At 31.1% G+C, this 15765-nt stretch overlaps 1 protein-coding gene, 1 long non-coding RNA gene and 1 pseudogene across 2 annotated transcripts; all 3 read right to left on the bottom strand.

Moving 5' to 3' along the window:
* Nucleotides 1-5159: 5159 nt before the first annotated feature.
* On the bottom strand, nucleotides 5160-6484 carry LOC146927483 (F-box/kelch-repeat protein At3g23880-like). Its single transcript, XM_085708159.1, has one exon. The coding sequence runs from the start codon at nucleotides 6447-6449 to the stop codon at nucleotides 5160-5162; it is 1290 nt and encodes a 429-aa protein (XP_085564285.1). The 5' UTR covers nucleotides 6450-6484.
* A 3361-nt stretch (nucleotides 6485-9845) lies between these two features.
* On the bottom strand, nucleotides 9846-11167 carry LOC146927484 (uncharacterized; annotated as a pseudogene).
* Nucleotides 11168-11713: 546 nt separating this feature from the next.
* LOC146927485 (uncharacterized) lies at nucleotides 11714-14103 on the bottom strand. Its single transcript, XR_015008198.1, has 4 exons — nucleotides 13854-14103; nucleotides 13682-13745; nucleotides 13150-13295; nucleotides 11714-11986 (listed from the first exon to the last, which is right to left on the bottom strand). It is a non-coding gene; the product is annotated as an uncharacterized LOC146927485 (long non-coding RNA).
* Between the last annotated feature and the right edge of the window lie 1662 nt (nucleotides 14104-15765).

A 15765-nucleotide genomic window follows, 5' to 3' on the forward strand; every position in this document is an offset into this window, starting at 1 on the left:
ACATGTATTTTGAAACGGATGAAGTAATATGAAAGACGTAAGCTAACAATGTAAGGATCTTGTATGAAATCTACTGTCATTTTGTCTATTGTAGTCTGTAGATATAGTATAATTAAAGTGTGACTACTAAATTACGTTAAAAACTGTTTTATTTGCTTAATCAATGCCATGTGATAACTCTCCAATTTATAAACCAAGTTTTATAAAGGGTATGAATCAAATCATTATGCAGTCAATAATCCTAGACATAATAATTTATTAAAGGGGTACGCTAATATGTGCTCAAAAGACACATGTTAAAGATTCCACTAATAGTAAATATTTATTGAAAAAATATAAATTCTGACCACGCTTCGTTCTTTTGGTTTTTAGGCTTCCCACCAAAATCTTTCCTTCCAACGATTCTAGTTGATGATCCATTGATCTATCCATAGAAGAAAAATCACAAATGTTGTCATAAGATTTAGTCGTACGAATTCCTTAAAATGAATCAATAAGAATCTAAATTAAATATTGGTTAATACCAAATTATCTTGCCTAGTGTGCAGGTTGTCCTGGATAGAGAATTGATATTTTCATCCCAAGAGATTTTACTTGGATTTTCCTATGCTTTTTTTTTTTGGTACAGGATTTTCCTATGCTTTTCTATGCCCATTATAAATCACATAACAGCATAAGGTTATATGCTTGATAAATCAAAGAAGCTTTAATTGCAAAAAATAAAATAAAATGCATAGAACTTAATTTGGTATATACCAATTCTCCCAAAGTGGCTCAAGTGTTTGAGTTGGGACACTTGAAGGAGTTTAAGAATGAGATAAAAGGGTTAATTAAGCCCTTTTTACTAACATAAAATATTAAGTAGCAACTAGCATACGTGTCCGTTAGTAGACCTCCTATTAGTTATTGTTAAATGAGAATTCATCTAAACAATATTACATCATCAACTCAATTTCTGCATGTATATGACTTGTTACATTATAAAAATTTAGACCCACATGTATAGGTGGAGTAAGTTAGACTTTTTTAAATTTAAGAAATTAAAATCGTAGATTCAAATGGACTATATATTTATATATTTGACACGACTCAAATAAGATACTTCATTATATTCAATCTCAAGCTATTCTATTCAGATACTCCCTCCGGTCACTATTATAAGCAAATTTCAACTTTTTAGATTCATTCAATAAATGATGTATGTGGTCTATATTGTAGACCACATACATCATTTATTGAACGAATCTAAAAAGTCAAAATTTGCTTATAATAGTGACCGGAGGGAGTAACAAAAACTGTTTCTTCCTTCTCAAATTCCTTATGTAGGTTAGACTAGGTCACTTGAAAAGGGTTTACAACTAGGCTACATCAGGCCTAGACCATATTAGGCTTATACAGAATTTAATGTCACATAAACTAACCCTAGGGCTTATTTATTGACGTATGAAAAATAATAATTGTTGCTTAAGAAGACTATTTATTATATACTAGAATATTAGCTTGGTATCAGGGGTGGACCCAGGCATTTGATATTGGTGTGGCAAAACTTTTAAAGTGACTATATATATTAACAAAGCAAAGTATTGACACACTAAACACTACAGTTAAATGGTTATTAAAATAGTTAGAGAAAAGAGATATGTGTCACTTGATTCAACAAGTAAGGGGATATAGTTAAGAAGAAATATACGCTTAACCTTCTATAAAAGGAATCTATGATTAATAAGGAAGTTATGAAGAAAAATGATGAAGTTTCTCCTCTCTACCTTTGGCACTCTCTAGTAGAGTAATGACTTAGATCTTAGGACTATGCCTTCTTCTATCTTTCTCTTTCTCTTTTTTGTACTAAGAATATTAACTGTAATTGGATTCTTATATATCAATGCAATCTTTGATTCTATAATCAATTTGCAATTGTACATCTATCACATTTTCAATTGTGCAAACCCTTCCATAAGGTTATGTTCTTATAAATAAGATACGCTTTAATTGCAAAAATAAAATAAAATAAAATGGAGAGAACTTAATTTGGGATTCCAATGTTCCTAAAGTGTACCTCAAGTGTTTGAGTCGGGACACACAAAGGAGTTTGAGAATGAGATCATGGGTTCAAACTTACAATAATTAAACAAAGATATTTCATCAACTCAATTTCTGCATAAGTATAGGACCTATCTCATTATCAAAATTTGGACCTACATGTATAGGTGTTGAAAATTGCTGACTCATTGAAAATTGAGAGACCTACATGTATTGCATTTAAGGTGGAATTTAGTATGGGAAAGGAGAGTTCTTTCCCATCATGGGAAAGATCTTCTTGACCATTTGGATTAAATAAGGAATACAATTTTATCATAGTATCTCACCACTAGATTTTTATTTTACTATCTTCTCCAACCACTCTCTCACCCACTATCTTCTTTCTTCCATATCTTTTCAATAGAACACCCTTTCACTGGAAATTTCTTGGACTCTTATCTTGTTCCTTTTTTTCTTCTTCTTTGATCATCAACTAAATTAGGGAATTAATTTTGTTCAATTTTGCTAGTTATGATTATCAAGTTACAATCTTATATGTTTAAAACAAAATCTCAGTATATACATAAATACTATAATAATTAATCTATGACAGTGCTCTTCTTTTTTGCTCCCAGCTCGTACTGTAGGAACCACACAACACAAACACCCAACAACTGTGTTTGTTCTGTTCCAGCTATTGAAACAAACTTATAAGATAATTATCCTATACGATTTTATTTCTCTTCTTGTCTGTTCTTGTTGTTGTGATGTTCCGGATCTCAAATTTTAGGAAGAAAAGATTGGTGAAGATGAATGATAACATATAAATGAATGAATGAAAATGAATAGTTTGGTTTCAAATTAGATTCTTTTCTCTCCATTCTCTCTATTTTGTTTCAAGAATATTTTTGTAGGGAAAAATAAATTGAGAGATGTGATTTTCACCGGTGAAGATAACTGAGTTGTTAAGGTCAGGGATGGATTGAAAAATATATAGTGTGGATAGACTATAATAACAATGGTGGGACTACTCAATCAAATGGTTAAAAAAAGACTTTTCCATGGTGGGAAAAAAGTACCCTTTTCCATGCTAAATCCCACCTTGCATTTAATGTCTCATACGCCTCAAATAGGATTATTTGTTTATATTCAAAACAAAACTATTCTCTATTTCTATTCCCACACAAAAGATGTTTTTTTTCATTCACAAATTCCTAATGTAGGTCAGGCTAGGCCACTTGAAAAGGGTTTACGGCTAGGCAACATCAAGTCTAGACTAGATTAGGTTTTTAACAACGAAACATTTAACTTTATTTTATTAGATCGCGTTACCTATTTTTTGGGGCTGTTCCATTACTAACATTTAACATGTTAATTTTTTTTTGGGTCAGGTAGCCTAGGTAGCCTAGTGGCTAGAATTCACCTTATAAGGTGAATATGTGGGGTGTCCGGGGTTCGAACCCCGTCCCCTACATATAATAATGCATTGTCCTACCAATTGAGTTATGCATCATAATTTAAATTTAACATGTTAATTTATCCCTTGTTTCTGACTACGTCCATGCTAAACTTGGTTTAAAATTCGATACCAGTTTACCTTTCTTACCTTAAAATGCAGCAAAGGTATCAAAGAGAATAATTCAAATTCAAAGAGCTCATTCCTACTTCTGCTACTATTCATTCAACAAAAGACTTAAAGACTCAACACAGTCCAACAAAAATGTCAAACAAGGAATATATACCTGCATAAGAAATACCACAACACCAAACCATAATAGAGTTGATAAAGTAATTCACACCCATAAAAAATATCAAACACACTCAAGCAAGAAAAAATGTATAACTTGAAAGAATAGATAATGTTAAACGGCCTTAAAGGGCAGACCTTCATATATAGAAAAGTAACAATAGCATCAATCATAGTTTAAAACAAAAAAATTACAAAATAATTCCTTAATAATTTCCAATAACTCATACTTTCATAAGCTAATAGTATTGAAATCCTTAAAAATAAAACTATGATGATGGTAAGACTTAAAAAAAGCTAAATCTTTAAAATAACAATCATCTTCTTTCAACAAGTAGCGATGGTTGATTGCTCTGGAACACATATCATGGTCCTAACTTCCTTGTTCAACCCATTCTTGTGTTTCATACACAAACCTGTCATATAAGAAAGTAGTGTAGCAAAAAAAAAAAAATGCAGCAAATTAGCATGTGGAAAATCAAAACGTAATATAGAGCCCACAACTGAAAATCAAAACGTGATTTTGAAATAATCCTTGATACCATATATTAATCAATATAATATAAGCAATCATAATAGTAGTACACTACAACAAGCATGTCATAATAATCTTTCAAAAATGCAATCATAATAGTAGTACACTACAACAAGCTTTTAGACCAGCTCATTCACCTACCTCTTAGAAATCGTGGTTGGGCCTAACACAACCCCACAAAACCGGCTTGTGAGGTGAGAATTGTCCCCACTTATAAACAAATTGTCAGGCCAACTCCTAACCGATGTGGGACTCTTAACACACCCCCTCACGCTCAGGATTAGACATCTGAAGCGTGAACATAAATGACGGGTGGCCCGATAACGGAAACCTGACAACGGGTGGCCCAGAATCGTGAAGAGGCTCTGATACCATGTTAGGAAACATGACATCCATGGATGAAGGAGAGAAAAGCTATGAAAATATTGTATTGATGGTAGAGAGTAATATTACAAATGATTGAATTAACCCACTAATGGGGTGGTTACAACTATATATACTACTCTAGGACTAATACTAATTGTGACTAAACTATATCTCTAATACTACCTTCGTGATATATAGGGGGCATATCATATTCGTTATAGGAATATTTTAAAAGAGCCTCATGAAAATATCTACGAAAAAAAATATTCTTCAATCTGCATGCATTGCAAAGTTCTTCAAAATAGAAATACGGAAAGATGAAGTGACATAAATTATTCAATCTAGCAACTAAATATCTAAGCCATCAAACAAGATATTCACAGAATCTAACATTTTAAACTGACAAGGATGTAAATTAAGTAGGCAACATACTGATACATGAAGTAAGATAAATTCTAATTAAAAAGTAATATGAGGAAGAGAAACTCACTTTCATCGAGTTGGAACCAAACTTTCAACGTAATCCTTGGCCCACAACCACCATATTTTATTAGTGATTCTAATTTGCTCACCTCTATTGTCTCTGCAATTATAGATAAATGCTGCGTCGTTTTCATCATTTGCAAATATCAATGTATCAGCATTCTTAGAAAGGTACAATGGCAAGAACTCCATCGTTTCAAAGTTCAATAAATATTCGCTTGAATGGAAATTCTCATAACTAATTTTAAACAACTGAATCCAAGACTCTTGAACTCCAAAATCTGTCATTTTCCATAAAACAAGATGGCTTCCCTTAAAATCATGACAAAAACAAAGACAGTTAAGCAAAACAACAAGCGTTGGCTGAACACGAGACACCTCATCAAAACCCCGAGGAAGCAATAATTCAGTGTATGACTCAGTTGAGAGATCAAGCGAAACAATCACATATTGCTCAACAGTTATACTGCTAACATTACCAATTTCATAATCAGAATAGAAATAATTGCGAAGGGCCAACCAGTTAATTGTACCACTCAAATAGACACCATTGTTCTTTTCACGCTTAAACCAGTAAAGTGGAAGCACGGGGAAACATTGAATGTTTCCCCATGAATTTACCGCAAAGTTGAAAACTTTCACCACACTTGTTGCATTACCATGCTCTTTATCCAAATCCACACGAAACGCTACCACCTTATAAGTTTTGCTTGAAATATCATAGCCAAAAGAGAACTTAAAATTACTAGGGAAAGTGATTGAATTTCTTCTAGACTTAGTTCTTGTAGCTGGGTTCCAAAGATAGAGCCAATAATACTCACGAGGCCAATCATTATGTCGAGAGCATTGAACATCAATCAAGCACAACAATCCATTGCATGAACCAACGACCCACCATGTATGGTAATTCTCGTCCAATTGGTAGTAAGGATTGCAGCGAAGGGTAGTAGCCTCATCTCGTGCAAGCCTTCGTGGTGAATCAAATTTGGGTCTGGGAAAGTGAAGGCGGGTATACATGTTTTGGAGTAAAAGAGAAATGGGGAATGTTATGACGCTGAATTGTTCAAGGGTTGTGGAGGGAAAGTCATGTTTCCACATTAGTGCAAGGTGTGGATTTCGTGAGGATTTATTGAGATGCATTTGAACAAAGTCAGGATTGGAGATGCGGGTTTTGAAAAACTTGTTAACACACTTGAATTGCATAAGAGGTTTCACTGGGAGCCATGTCATGATTTCTATGATAAGTTCGTCGGGGAGGACCTGTTGTGACACTAAATCAGGTTGATATTGCCGCTGCATAGCTTCTTCTTCAATTGAACTGTGCTTCAATGGAAGCCTAATAGCCTCTGATTCCAAATTTAAACATAAAAGTACAAATGAAAACTAATTTCAAATGTACCCTGTGGAGTTGTGCTCTCACTTGATAACTAATTATTCTCCCAAGGATAAAATACTTGAAGATTGATCGTAGGGGGAATACACAATACATATCCTTAAATATCATATTGACTAGATGAAAAAACATCATTAATACATCATCGCCATGGTCAAAAAGAAAAAAATTATACAAAGAAGCATCATTAATACATCATTATAATAGTCAAAGAAAATATAAACTATGAGTAATGATATTTTGACATCCATTTGATGACAACTTTGTTGACAACCTTGTTTTTCTCACTTCTTATTGGTCAAAAACAATAGAGAGAGAAAAAGGAAGAGAGAGGATAACAACATCATGTGAGTATGAGAAAGAAAGTTGTCCAAAAGTTGTCAAAAAGTGGTTGTCAAAATATCATTTCTCATAAACTATACACCCTCTAGTCACTTTTATAAGTAAAAACAATAATTTAGATTCATTCATTGAATGATGTATGTTGTCTATAACAAAAATCATATACATCATTAATTGAATGAATCTAAAATATCGTTTTTTTTTCTTTTCTTATAATAGTGACCGAAGAGTGTATCATTGATACAACATTATCACAGTCAAAGAAATAAAAATTAATACATCATCACCGTCCTCCCAAAAGATACCCTGGTCAAATGAAATTAATGAGAATACGTCAATAAAATAAATTTTATTCTATAATTGTGTTAAATTAATAGGGTTTTTCTAACCTATGCAATATTGTATAGATTAAAGTTCAATAAATGTACTCTCTCCGTTTCAAAATGAATGTTGTTTAAGTTTTTTACACATATTAAAAAATGTACTCCCTCCGTTTCACAATACTTGTCCATTTTGAAGAAATTACACATACAAAAGAATCAAATAAATGTTGTCATTTTTTATGAAATTATTTGTGTTTTTTCTATAACACCGTTACTCATTTATTATTTCATTCTATTATTTTTCTCTCTACAATAAATAGGTAAGGGTATTATTGATAAACCAATAATTAATGTTGCATTGAAACTTGAAAATGACAAGTAAAGTGAAACAAAATTATTCTCCAAAATGGACAAGTATTATAAAACGGAGGGAGTATTATTTAAAAGAAAGAGAGATGTTATTTTACCAAATTATCATAATCAACTATTGGTTTGTTTTTCATTAATGAAAAAAATAATACTTTGCAAGTATTCTATATAGTATTAATTGAAGGGTACAATTGAAAAGAAAAAGTTGTTATTGCATTGGAAACTAAAAATAACATTCAGTTTAAAACAATTTTTTTTTCTAAAACCCCACTCATTTTGAAACAAAGGGGGTACCACTAAAAAGATATTTCACCCTATTATTTTTGGATTTTTTTTTGACAAACCCTATTATTTTTGTATTCTTCGTGAATCCTTCCTGATGTGTCTGGTAGATTCCTTGTTGTTGTGAACTGAAAAACGAACCGGTGAACTCCTTTTCTTCTTCTCTGCTTCGAATCTTTTCGATCTTTCTTCTTTTCTTCTCTCACTGTCTTCTTCCTGTGATCACCTTAGGGTTTGAATTGCAGGGAGAGGACAATGATTCGATGATGAATCTTCGTTGAAGATATCTGAGAATCGAAATGATTCTCAATCAATTGAGAAATTGAAGCTGTTTGATTCGTTTTTTGTGGAATTTGTTGTTGAACTGTGTGTTCGATGATGAATTTTGGTACGAATTTGTGTTGGATTGTGTTGCTGGAAAACGGTTAGGGTTTAGAAAGGGGATGAATGTTCTTGAAGGTTCATCTTCTTTTCTTTGAATTCGTTGGGTTTGATCTTGGATGATTCTGGAAAGAGAGAAAGAAAAGTGTTTTTGGTGATGTGGCCCACAATTTTGTTGAGTTGTTGCGTTGTGAATGGGACTGACCCTGACTTGCTCAGTGAGGTGGCCTTTTATAGGCTGACACATGGCCTTTTGGACCAATAGCTTGCTGCCACGTATGCTTGAACTTTGTAACAAACTCTTGGGACCAATCTGCAATTTTTTTAAGACTTTGGGACTCTTCTGCAAAATATAACAAATAAAGGACCAAACTGCAAAAACAATAAAGGACTTTAAAAGGACTGAAACGCAATTGACCAAAAATAAAAGGACTAAAGTGCAAAAAATAAAAGGACTAAAATGTAATAAGAAATAAAATTGGTAAAAAAAAGTTTAATTTGAAAACAACGTAAAGTGAAACCAATAAAAAACACCAAATGGACTAAAACAAACCAATTACTTAAATGAGGTACTTTAAAGTAACCTCTCTCTGTCGAAATTTCGTGTGAAATGACCAAAATGCCCCTAGGGACTAAAACGACTAAAAAATGACTCAGATGCAATTTAAAAGTGGTTTTTAACAGAGAATCAAGGCAGGATTTTATTCAAACCAATTGAAAAGACTCAGAGACAATTTTTTAGAAATTAAACAGAGCTTTAACATATGAAAAAGATTAAAATGCCCCTAGGGGCTAAACTGACTCAAAATGACTTCAAATGCAATTTTTAAAATGGATTTTGACATGGAATTGAAATAAAAACTTATTCAAACAATGGAAAAGACTCAAGCAGTTTTAAAGGACTAAAATGAGCTTGGACACAGGAAATGACTAAAATACCCTTTTACGTGAATTTTGCAAGTAATATTGAAATAAAATGCAGAGAAAGATGTAATCGATCAGAGACAATTCAAATGACTTGAAATGCAAGAAAAGAAGAATGGAGCTAGTATTTTTAGGTCCAAAATTAGGGTATAACAGTGTGGTGGTATTTTTCGTGATCATAGAGGTACGTTCATGGGTGCTTTTGCTAGTAATCTCGCTGAGGTTTCTGTTTTTGAGGCCGAATTGACAAGCATCCTTATAGCCATGGAGTATGCTGCCTCCCATTCATGGTATTCTTTTTGGATTGAGTGTGATTCTACCTCAACTGTCCAGGCTTTGAAGAATGCTGACATCATTCCTTTTCGTCTTCGGAACCGTTGGCATAACTGTTTTCAAAGGGATATTCGTACTCTTTGCTCTCATGTTTACCGCGAAGGAAATTGTCGTGCGGATAAATTAGCAGATTTTGGGCATTCCATTATGGGTACTGTTTGGTTAGATTCTTTACCTCAGTCCATGTCGGCAGACTTCTTCACTGACCGGATGGGTTTGCCGAATTATCGGTTTCCTTAGTTATTTCTGTTTTTTCTTTTGAGGGTTTTGACCTAGTCCCCCCTCTTGTACATATTATTTTCTCCTTTTTTAATAATATTTATAGAGTAGGAGGTATACGATGGAGGTGACAGTCGGGTGCCAACCTAGTTGGGATGCTTCTGTCTCCTTTTGATACCAGCCCTACTTCTTTGCCTAGCAAAAAAAATCTTTTCTCCGAGTTGCCTTTGACCCTCTTCAAATTTTGCCGTCATTTCTTTCCTCATGTTTCGCTCTTATTCGAGTTGAGTCTCTACTTCTTTTAACTTCATTTCTATATCTTGTCATTTTTCACACTCCTTTTCTAATTGTTCATGCAAACATGTAACAGACTTTCCCTTTAGTGGTTTAATTCCAGCTCCTAAGCCACGACAATTCCCAATAGCTCTCCTACAAGTGATTTACAGGCAATATGTCTAATCACATCTTTATCAGTGTCCCCAAATCCAGCTTCTAAGTAATCTGAAGAAGCTTCTTCAACCCTCATCTATTTAAAAATGTAAATTATAAATTAAAACTAGAATAAAAAATTCACCACAATTATATATGTTTAACAAATAAAAAAAAGATGTCATACGTGAACTTCCTTAGAAGCATCATTTATCCATTCCCAACTGTTGTTTGTGTGAGTCATTCTCCATAAATCCTTAAAGTTGGGCTACTTTTCACTTTCAAGATCTCTCTAAAAGCAAATTTTTATCATCAGAAAATATAATTACATATAAGTTATCAAGTCAATGAGAAATATACCAAAAAAAGAGAGATTTGATATTTTTTATTTTACCGCATCATAGCTTATAGCTTGAAATGACTTCCTCCCACATCTATGATTAATAACTTGTTTAGACTTATTTGATTTGTTCCTTTTACTAGTTTCCTGTAAATAACACAAGTAGAAATACAGTAGATGTTTACGTTTAAAATTAAATAAACTATATTTATAGTAAATCTAATACAAACATACCTTGAATTCGGGACTTGAAAAATAATCTTCTAAGTACTTCCAATCTTGTTTTAAATCGTTTGGTTTATGTTCCAGAGCTATCTCATTTGGCTTGTATTGGCTAAAGTGTTTATGAAATCTACATCTATGATTTCGATATAGTCTTTTAGCAGTATCAATAATAACATCTCTATTATGCTTTGTATTATCCATATCAAAAGTATCCTGCACTCAACAATTAAAATGAAAACTATAGTAAGTACTCTGTAGAAGCAATCAAATACAATAAAAAAGCACATAATTATGATTTACGAAAACTTTTGATACTATCTTGTCTTCGACCTCTTGTGGAATTTTTCTCCATTTCTTGACATTAAAAAGTGCATTTTTTAGGACAACAATAGAGATTTCAGTCACAAAATTAGCAGCTATATCAAGATCCAAACACTACCATTTTATCTGTCGGAATAACAACATGCAATTTTTCAGTAGCGATCTTCTTTTTCTTTTTTGCGACATTTAAGCCAATAGTTCTTCCTCTTCCAACTTTTTGTGCATTTGAACATTTTATGGCATTTTTACCCAAAAAAGAAAGTGAATAGAAGTATAATGTGAAATTTTCAAGATAAAAATATAAGAAAATAGTATATGAATAAGAAAAATTTGGAAGTATATGAGAGTGACAATAAAGTTTAGCTTTGAAGACACTAGACCATTTATCCTCTTCAGCAACAGTTAAAAATCGTAGCCAAAACTGCGAAAATCGTAGCCAAAAGAATAGGGGACGTTCTTCAGGCGTCTCCTGTTCGAGCGTCGCCTATTGTCTAAGGGGACGTTTTTTCATGCTCTGTGGGCACAGTTTCTGAAAACGTCGCCTAAACCTATGGAAAAGGGGACGCTTTTTTATGTCATTTGAGGCAACAATCTTTAACTGTTGCCATACCCAGCTACGATTATAAATTGTAGCCTTAGAGTGAAATAGTAAAAAAAAAAGTAAAATAGAAGGAAAGGCTAATAGGAGAAATTTTTCGAATTTTTTTTTATAAAATCAATTATAATTTATACAAAATTGAATTTAAACACATTCACAAAAGTTGTGTTACAATAAACTTGCGCAAACATTCATTCTTGATACATGAGTTAACACATACTAATAAAAAAAATGTCTAACATTATTTGATACCAAGTACAAGCCTAGCAAAGTACATGTTTTAAATATCAGCATCATCTATGTTGTCCTCTTGAAATTCATCATCTACATCGTCTTTTTCATCATCTTCATTGATACCTTAAAGCAAAAAAGAGTAAAACAAAATTAAATCAGTCAGAGATAAAACCAATTCAATGGACAATTAGAAAGCCATTAAGAGTTATACATAATACAAATAAAAACCAAGACAATTAATAAAACACACCCAAAGTATTTCGTAAACAAGAAAACCTCTTTAACAAGAGTAATTTCCTACAACATCAACGTCATAAAATAGTTATTATAACAACACTAGAATAATTCCACAATCTCTTAAATGAATCAACTCTACACTAAATAAACTTTTTAATAAGTTTGCTAATATTCTACAACCTTTTAGTAACTACAAACAACTTCGAGACAACATGCCTAAACAAAACATTTACCCCAATCCTAATTTACCTTATTTGATGTCAAGTATAACCTCACAACCTTCATCAACAATAACTTACAAATTAAACACAAAAGAAGATAGCAGCAACATTACTCAACAACTAATCCATCAAATACTCAAATTATTCTTATCCTTACATAATTAAATCTCTAACACTAGTTTGGGATTCAAATCTTATTGATACTTAAGTCAAATTCATCAACAATAGTATCTTCAACAGCATCAAATTAACCACATAGTAGCTACCAATATTTACTACAAGGAAACTTACAAGTTGTCAAATAACTAGATATCAACTAAATCCTCGAATAATAGTATTAATACTCTCAAACTTTTTCTCAACCATCAGTAACTTCAAAGTACCCAAGATCAAGATTTTAAACACAAAATAGAAATCATTTAGTTTAAAAATACATTGGAAAAATAATAGCCAATATAAGAGAAAGGAGAAAAATAATATTATTTAGAATTTTATTTAAAAATTTAATGTCTTCGTTGATATCTAGCCAATAATCTCAAATGAAGGTACTTCAACAAAGACAACAATATTTGAAAAAAGCTTCTCAAGGAATACTCAAATGATAAAAGCTACAAAAAAGGGTGTCCTCAAAACCAAATATATAACAATTACAAGCAATATGAAACTCTCTAGATTTGAAATTCACAATTGAGACATATAAGAAGGAAAATATATATGTAGTGAAAAAAACCAAGACCACATAAATCCATCAACACCAACACAAATTTTCATGGGAAAAAATGGAACCAACCAAAATAAAATGGTACATGCGAGAGTAATTATACTCACGAGAAGTGAAAAGAACACTATCAATAAACTCAATCTTAGTATCTTCAATTGCTTCATTACTCAATTCAATTGTTGATCATCGAAATCAATCAACCAATCTTAGGCTCTTGATTCTCTCGATCTCGGTCCCTTTGATTACTCCATTACTGAATTAGGACACAACACAATTTGCGCAACAACAGCAACACGTAACAGGTTACAAGGAAAGGTTAGATGTGAGTTTAATACAACTCAATTTATGTCAATAACAAGTGATTTTTGGATTTGAACATGAAAGAATAAATTAGAGTCTTCTCCAAAATATAGGCTTAAGACTTAAACTCAAAACCAGAAGCGGAATCATTGAAACAATTTCTATGATAAAAATTAACATTAATTAATGTTGAATTCGGATTTGGAAAATAAGAGAAAATTATGGTTCAATAAAAATTGGGGCTTTTTGTTGTAAGTGTACAAAATGAACAAGGTTATGAAATTAAATAACAATAGTATGAAAGGAAATCAAGATGATGCTAAAAGAATAGATATTTACCTTGAAGAAGAGAGCACATGACAGTGATGTTGCTGTTCCGGCACATTGGTTGTTGATGGAAGTGCTAGAAAAGGGAAAAACAATAGGAGGAAAGAAAAATCTCAGTGCAAGAAAGAAGAAACATGAACGAAGAAGGAAAAATGACTCATAGTTACCGGAAAAACAAGCTTACCATGACGGAGGAAGAAAAAGGGTTGACGGAAAAATTTCTCCTTTCGTGAAAATTATTGAACCATTGAAAAGCTCTCATCGAAGGGATAAAGAAAATGGTGTTACTTTTTCCGATCTGTGAGCACGGTGGCTGGGGCGATGCCGGGAAGATGGTGGCCGGTGGTGGGTTTGTACGTAGGAAGAGGATGCAGAACGCGTGTTCTGTGTTATGTCCTTAGGAAAGAAAAGAAAAATAAAACATGATTGGGAAGAGTTTGTTAAAATGACAAAAGAATAAAATCACAAAAAATGGAAAATAATTATACTATCACTTAATAAAATATCTCTAAGTCAAAAGAATTAAAAAGGAAAGTTTTAAATAAAAAATAATCTAAAACTAAAATGGGTATTTTGAAAATAAATTTTAGTTTCAGAAATTTTGTAAAAAAAGAAGATAGAAAAAATTGAAAAAAAAAGATTAGTAAGATCTTTTAGCTTCAGAACTAAAATAGGAACAATATTTTTTTTTTTTTTTTAGTTTCTGTTGCTAAATTTTTTTAATGCTATAATGCGGTTTTTTTGTAGTGCCCATTAAAATAGGAATATCTCACTATAATAGGAAAAATATTATTATTTTGAATTTTTTTAAAATTTAATCCTAATAAAATAGAAATATCTCACAATAATAGAAACAATATTATTTATATTTTTTTAGGGGTTTTTATTTATATTTATATTTATATTTATATTATATATAAAGAGAATCTCTATTATATCAATGATATTTTATAGAAATTTTGCTTGTAAATTACCCACAATATTTGATATAAATTTTTAATTACTTAAATTTTCAATTAATAAAATAGTTAAATCTCATTAAAATAGGAACAACATTATCTATAACAATATATTATTTATTATTTCAAGTACACCTTTAAATAAATTTTCTATAATAATTCTACATTTTTATGTCATTTTTTTACACATATTTTTTGTCATTGAAAAAAGATAAAATTTTATGTTATATTATTATATTTTTGGTGTAATTAAAAAAGATAAGGATGTTGTTACCATTTGTAATCACAAATATCTTATGTATAATTTTAATCAAAACTATACGTATAATTCTAATCAAAACCTAAATAATTTGATAAAAAATATTGTTTATAATTTACACGCTTGAGCGCAATATAAAGAGCGGACATACATGCTTGGATTTCCTATCTGAACACTGGTATATATAAAGAGAAAAGGCCTTAAAAAAAAAGAGAATAGGAAATTTTGGACTGACTTTTTCATTATTTCAATTATATTATTAAATAAAATTTTCGATATTTATGTAATACTTATGGTGTTATTAAAAAGGATGAAGTTTTTATTATATTTGATCTTGTAAAAAATTATATTATACGAGATATATCGTTGATGTCCTCGTGAGTTTAGATCAGTTGGTAGGCTCAATGCATAAAATATGTAAGGTCTGGGGTTCGAACCACAGCCACCTCAAAAATAAAAAAGATATATCGTTGATGTCGTTAAAAAAAAGTAATGATTGTCTATTTTGATTTTGATTAAAACTAAAAATTATACATTTTTGTTGCTTTTAAATTATAATAAGCAAACTAACTATGATTGTCTATTTCAATGACACCAACAATATAACAAAAAAAATATATATCTAAAATATTATTATTTTTAAATGACACCGACAACAATCTTTATTATAGAAAAACTTGTTTAACCAATACTATAAAAAAAACTTGTTTAAGGGTATAATTGAGATAATAAAAAAGTAAGTATAGGTATATCCGTCTTTTAACATTTAATTTACTCTTATACATTTGTTATATATGTTATTTGTATTAAAAGTTGAGGGTAATTTTGTAAATAGATAAAGTCAGTCCAAAAGAGACAAAACAAGTTATTTTCTTTAC

Source organism: Medicago sativa, chromosome 4, assembly GCF_051527215.1.
Source record: "Medicago sativa cultivar Bolivia chromosome 4, Bolivia_mono, whole genome shotgun sequence".
NCBI classification, from domain to species: domain Eukaryota; kingdom Viridiplantae; phylum Streptophyta; class Magnoliopsida; order Fabales; family Fabaceae; genus Medicago; species Medicago sativa.

Bases quoted from the DNA above. Each gene is read 5' to 3' on its own strand.
- LOC146927483 (XM_085708159.1), bottom strand. From the start codon at position 6,449: ATGCAGCGGCAATATCAACCTGATTTAGTGTCACAACAGGTCCTCCCC.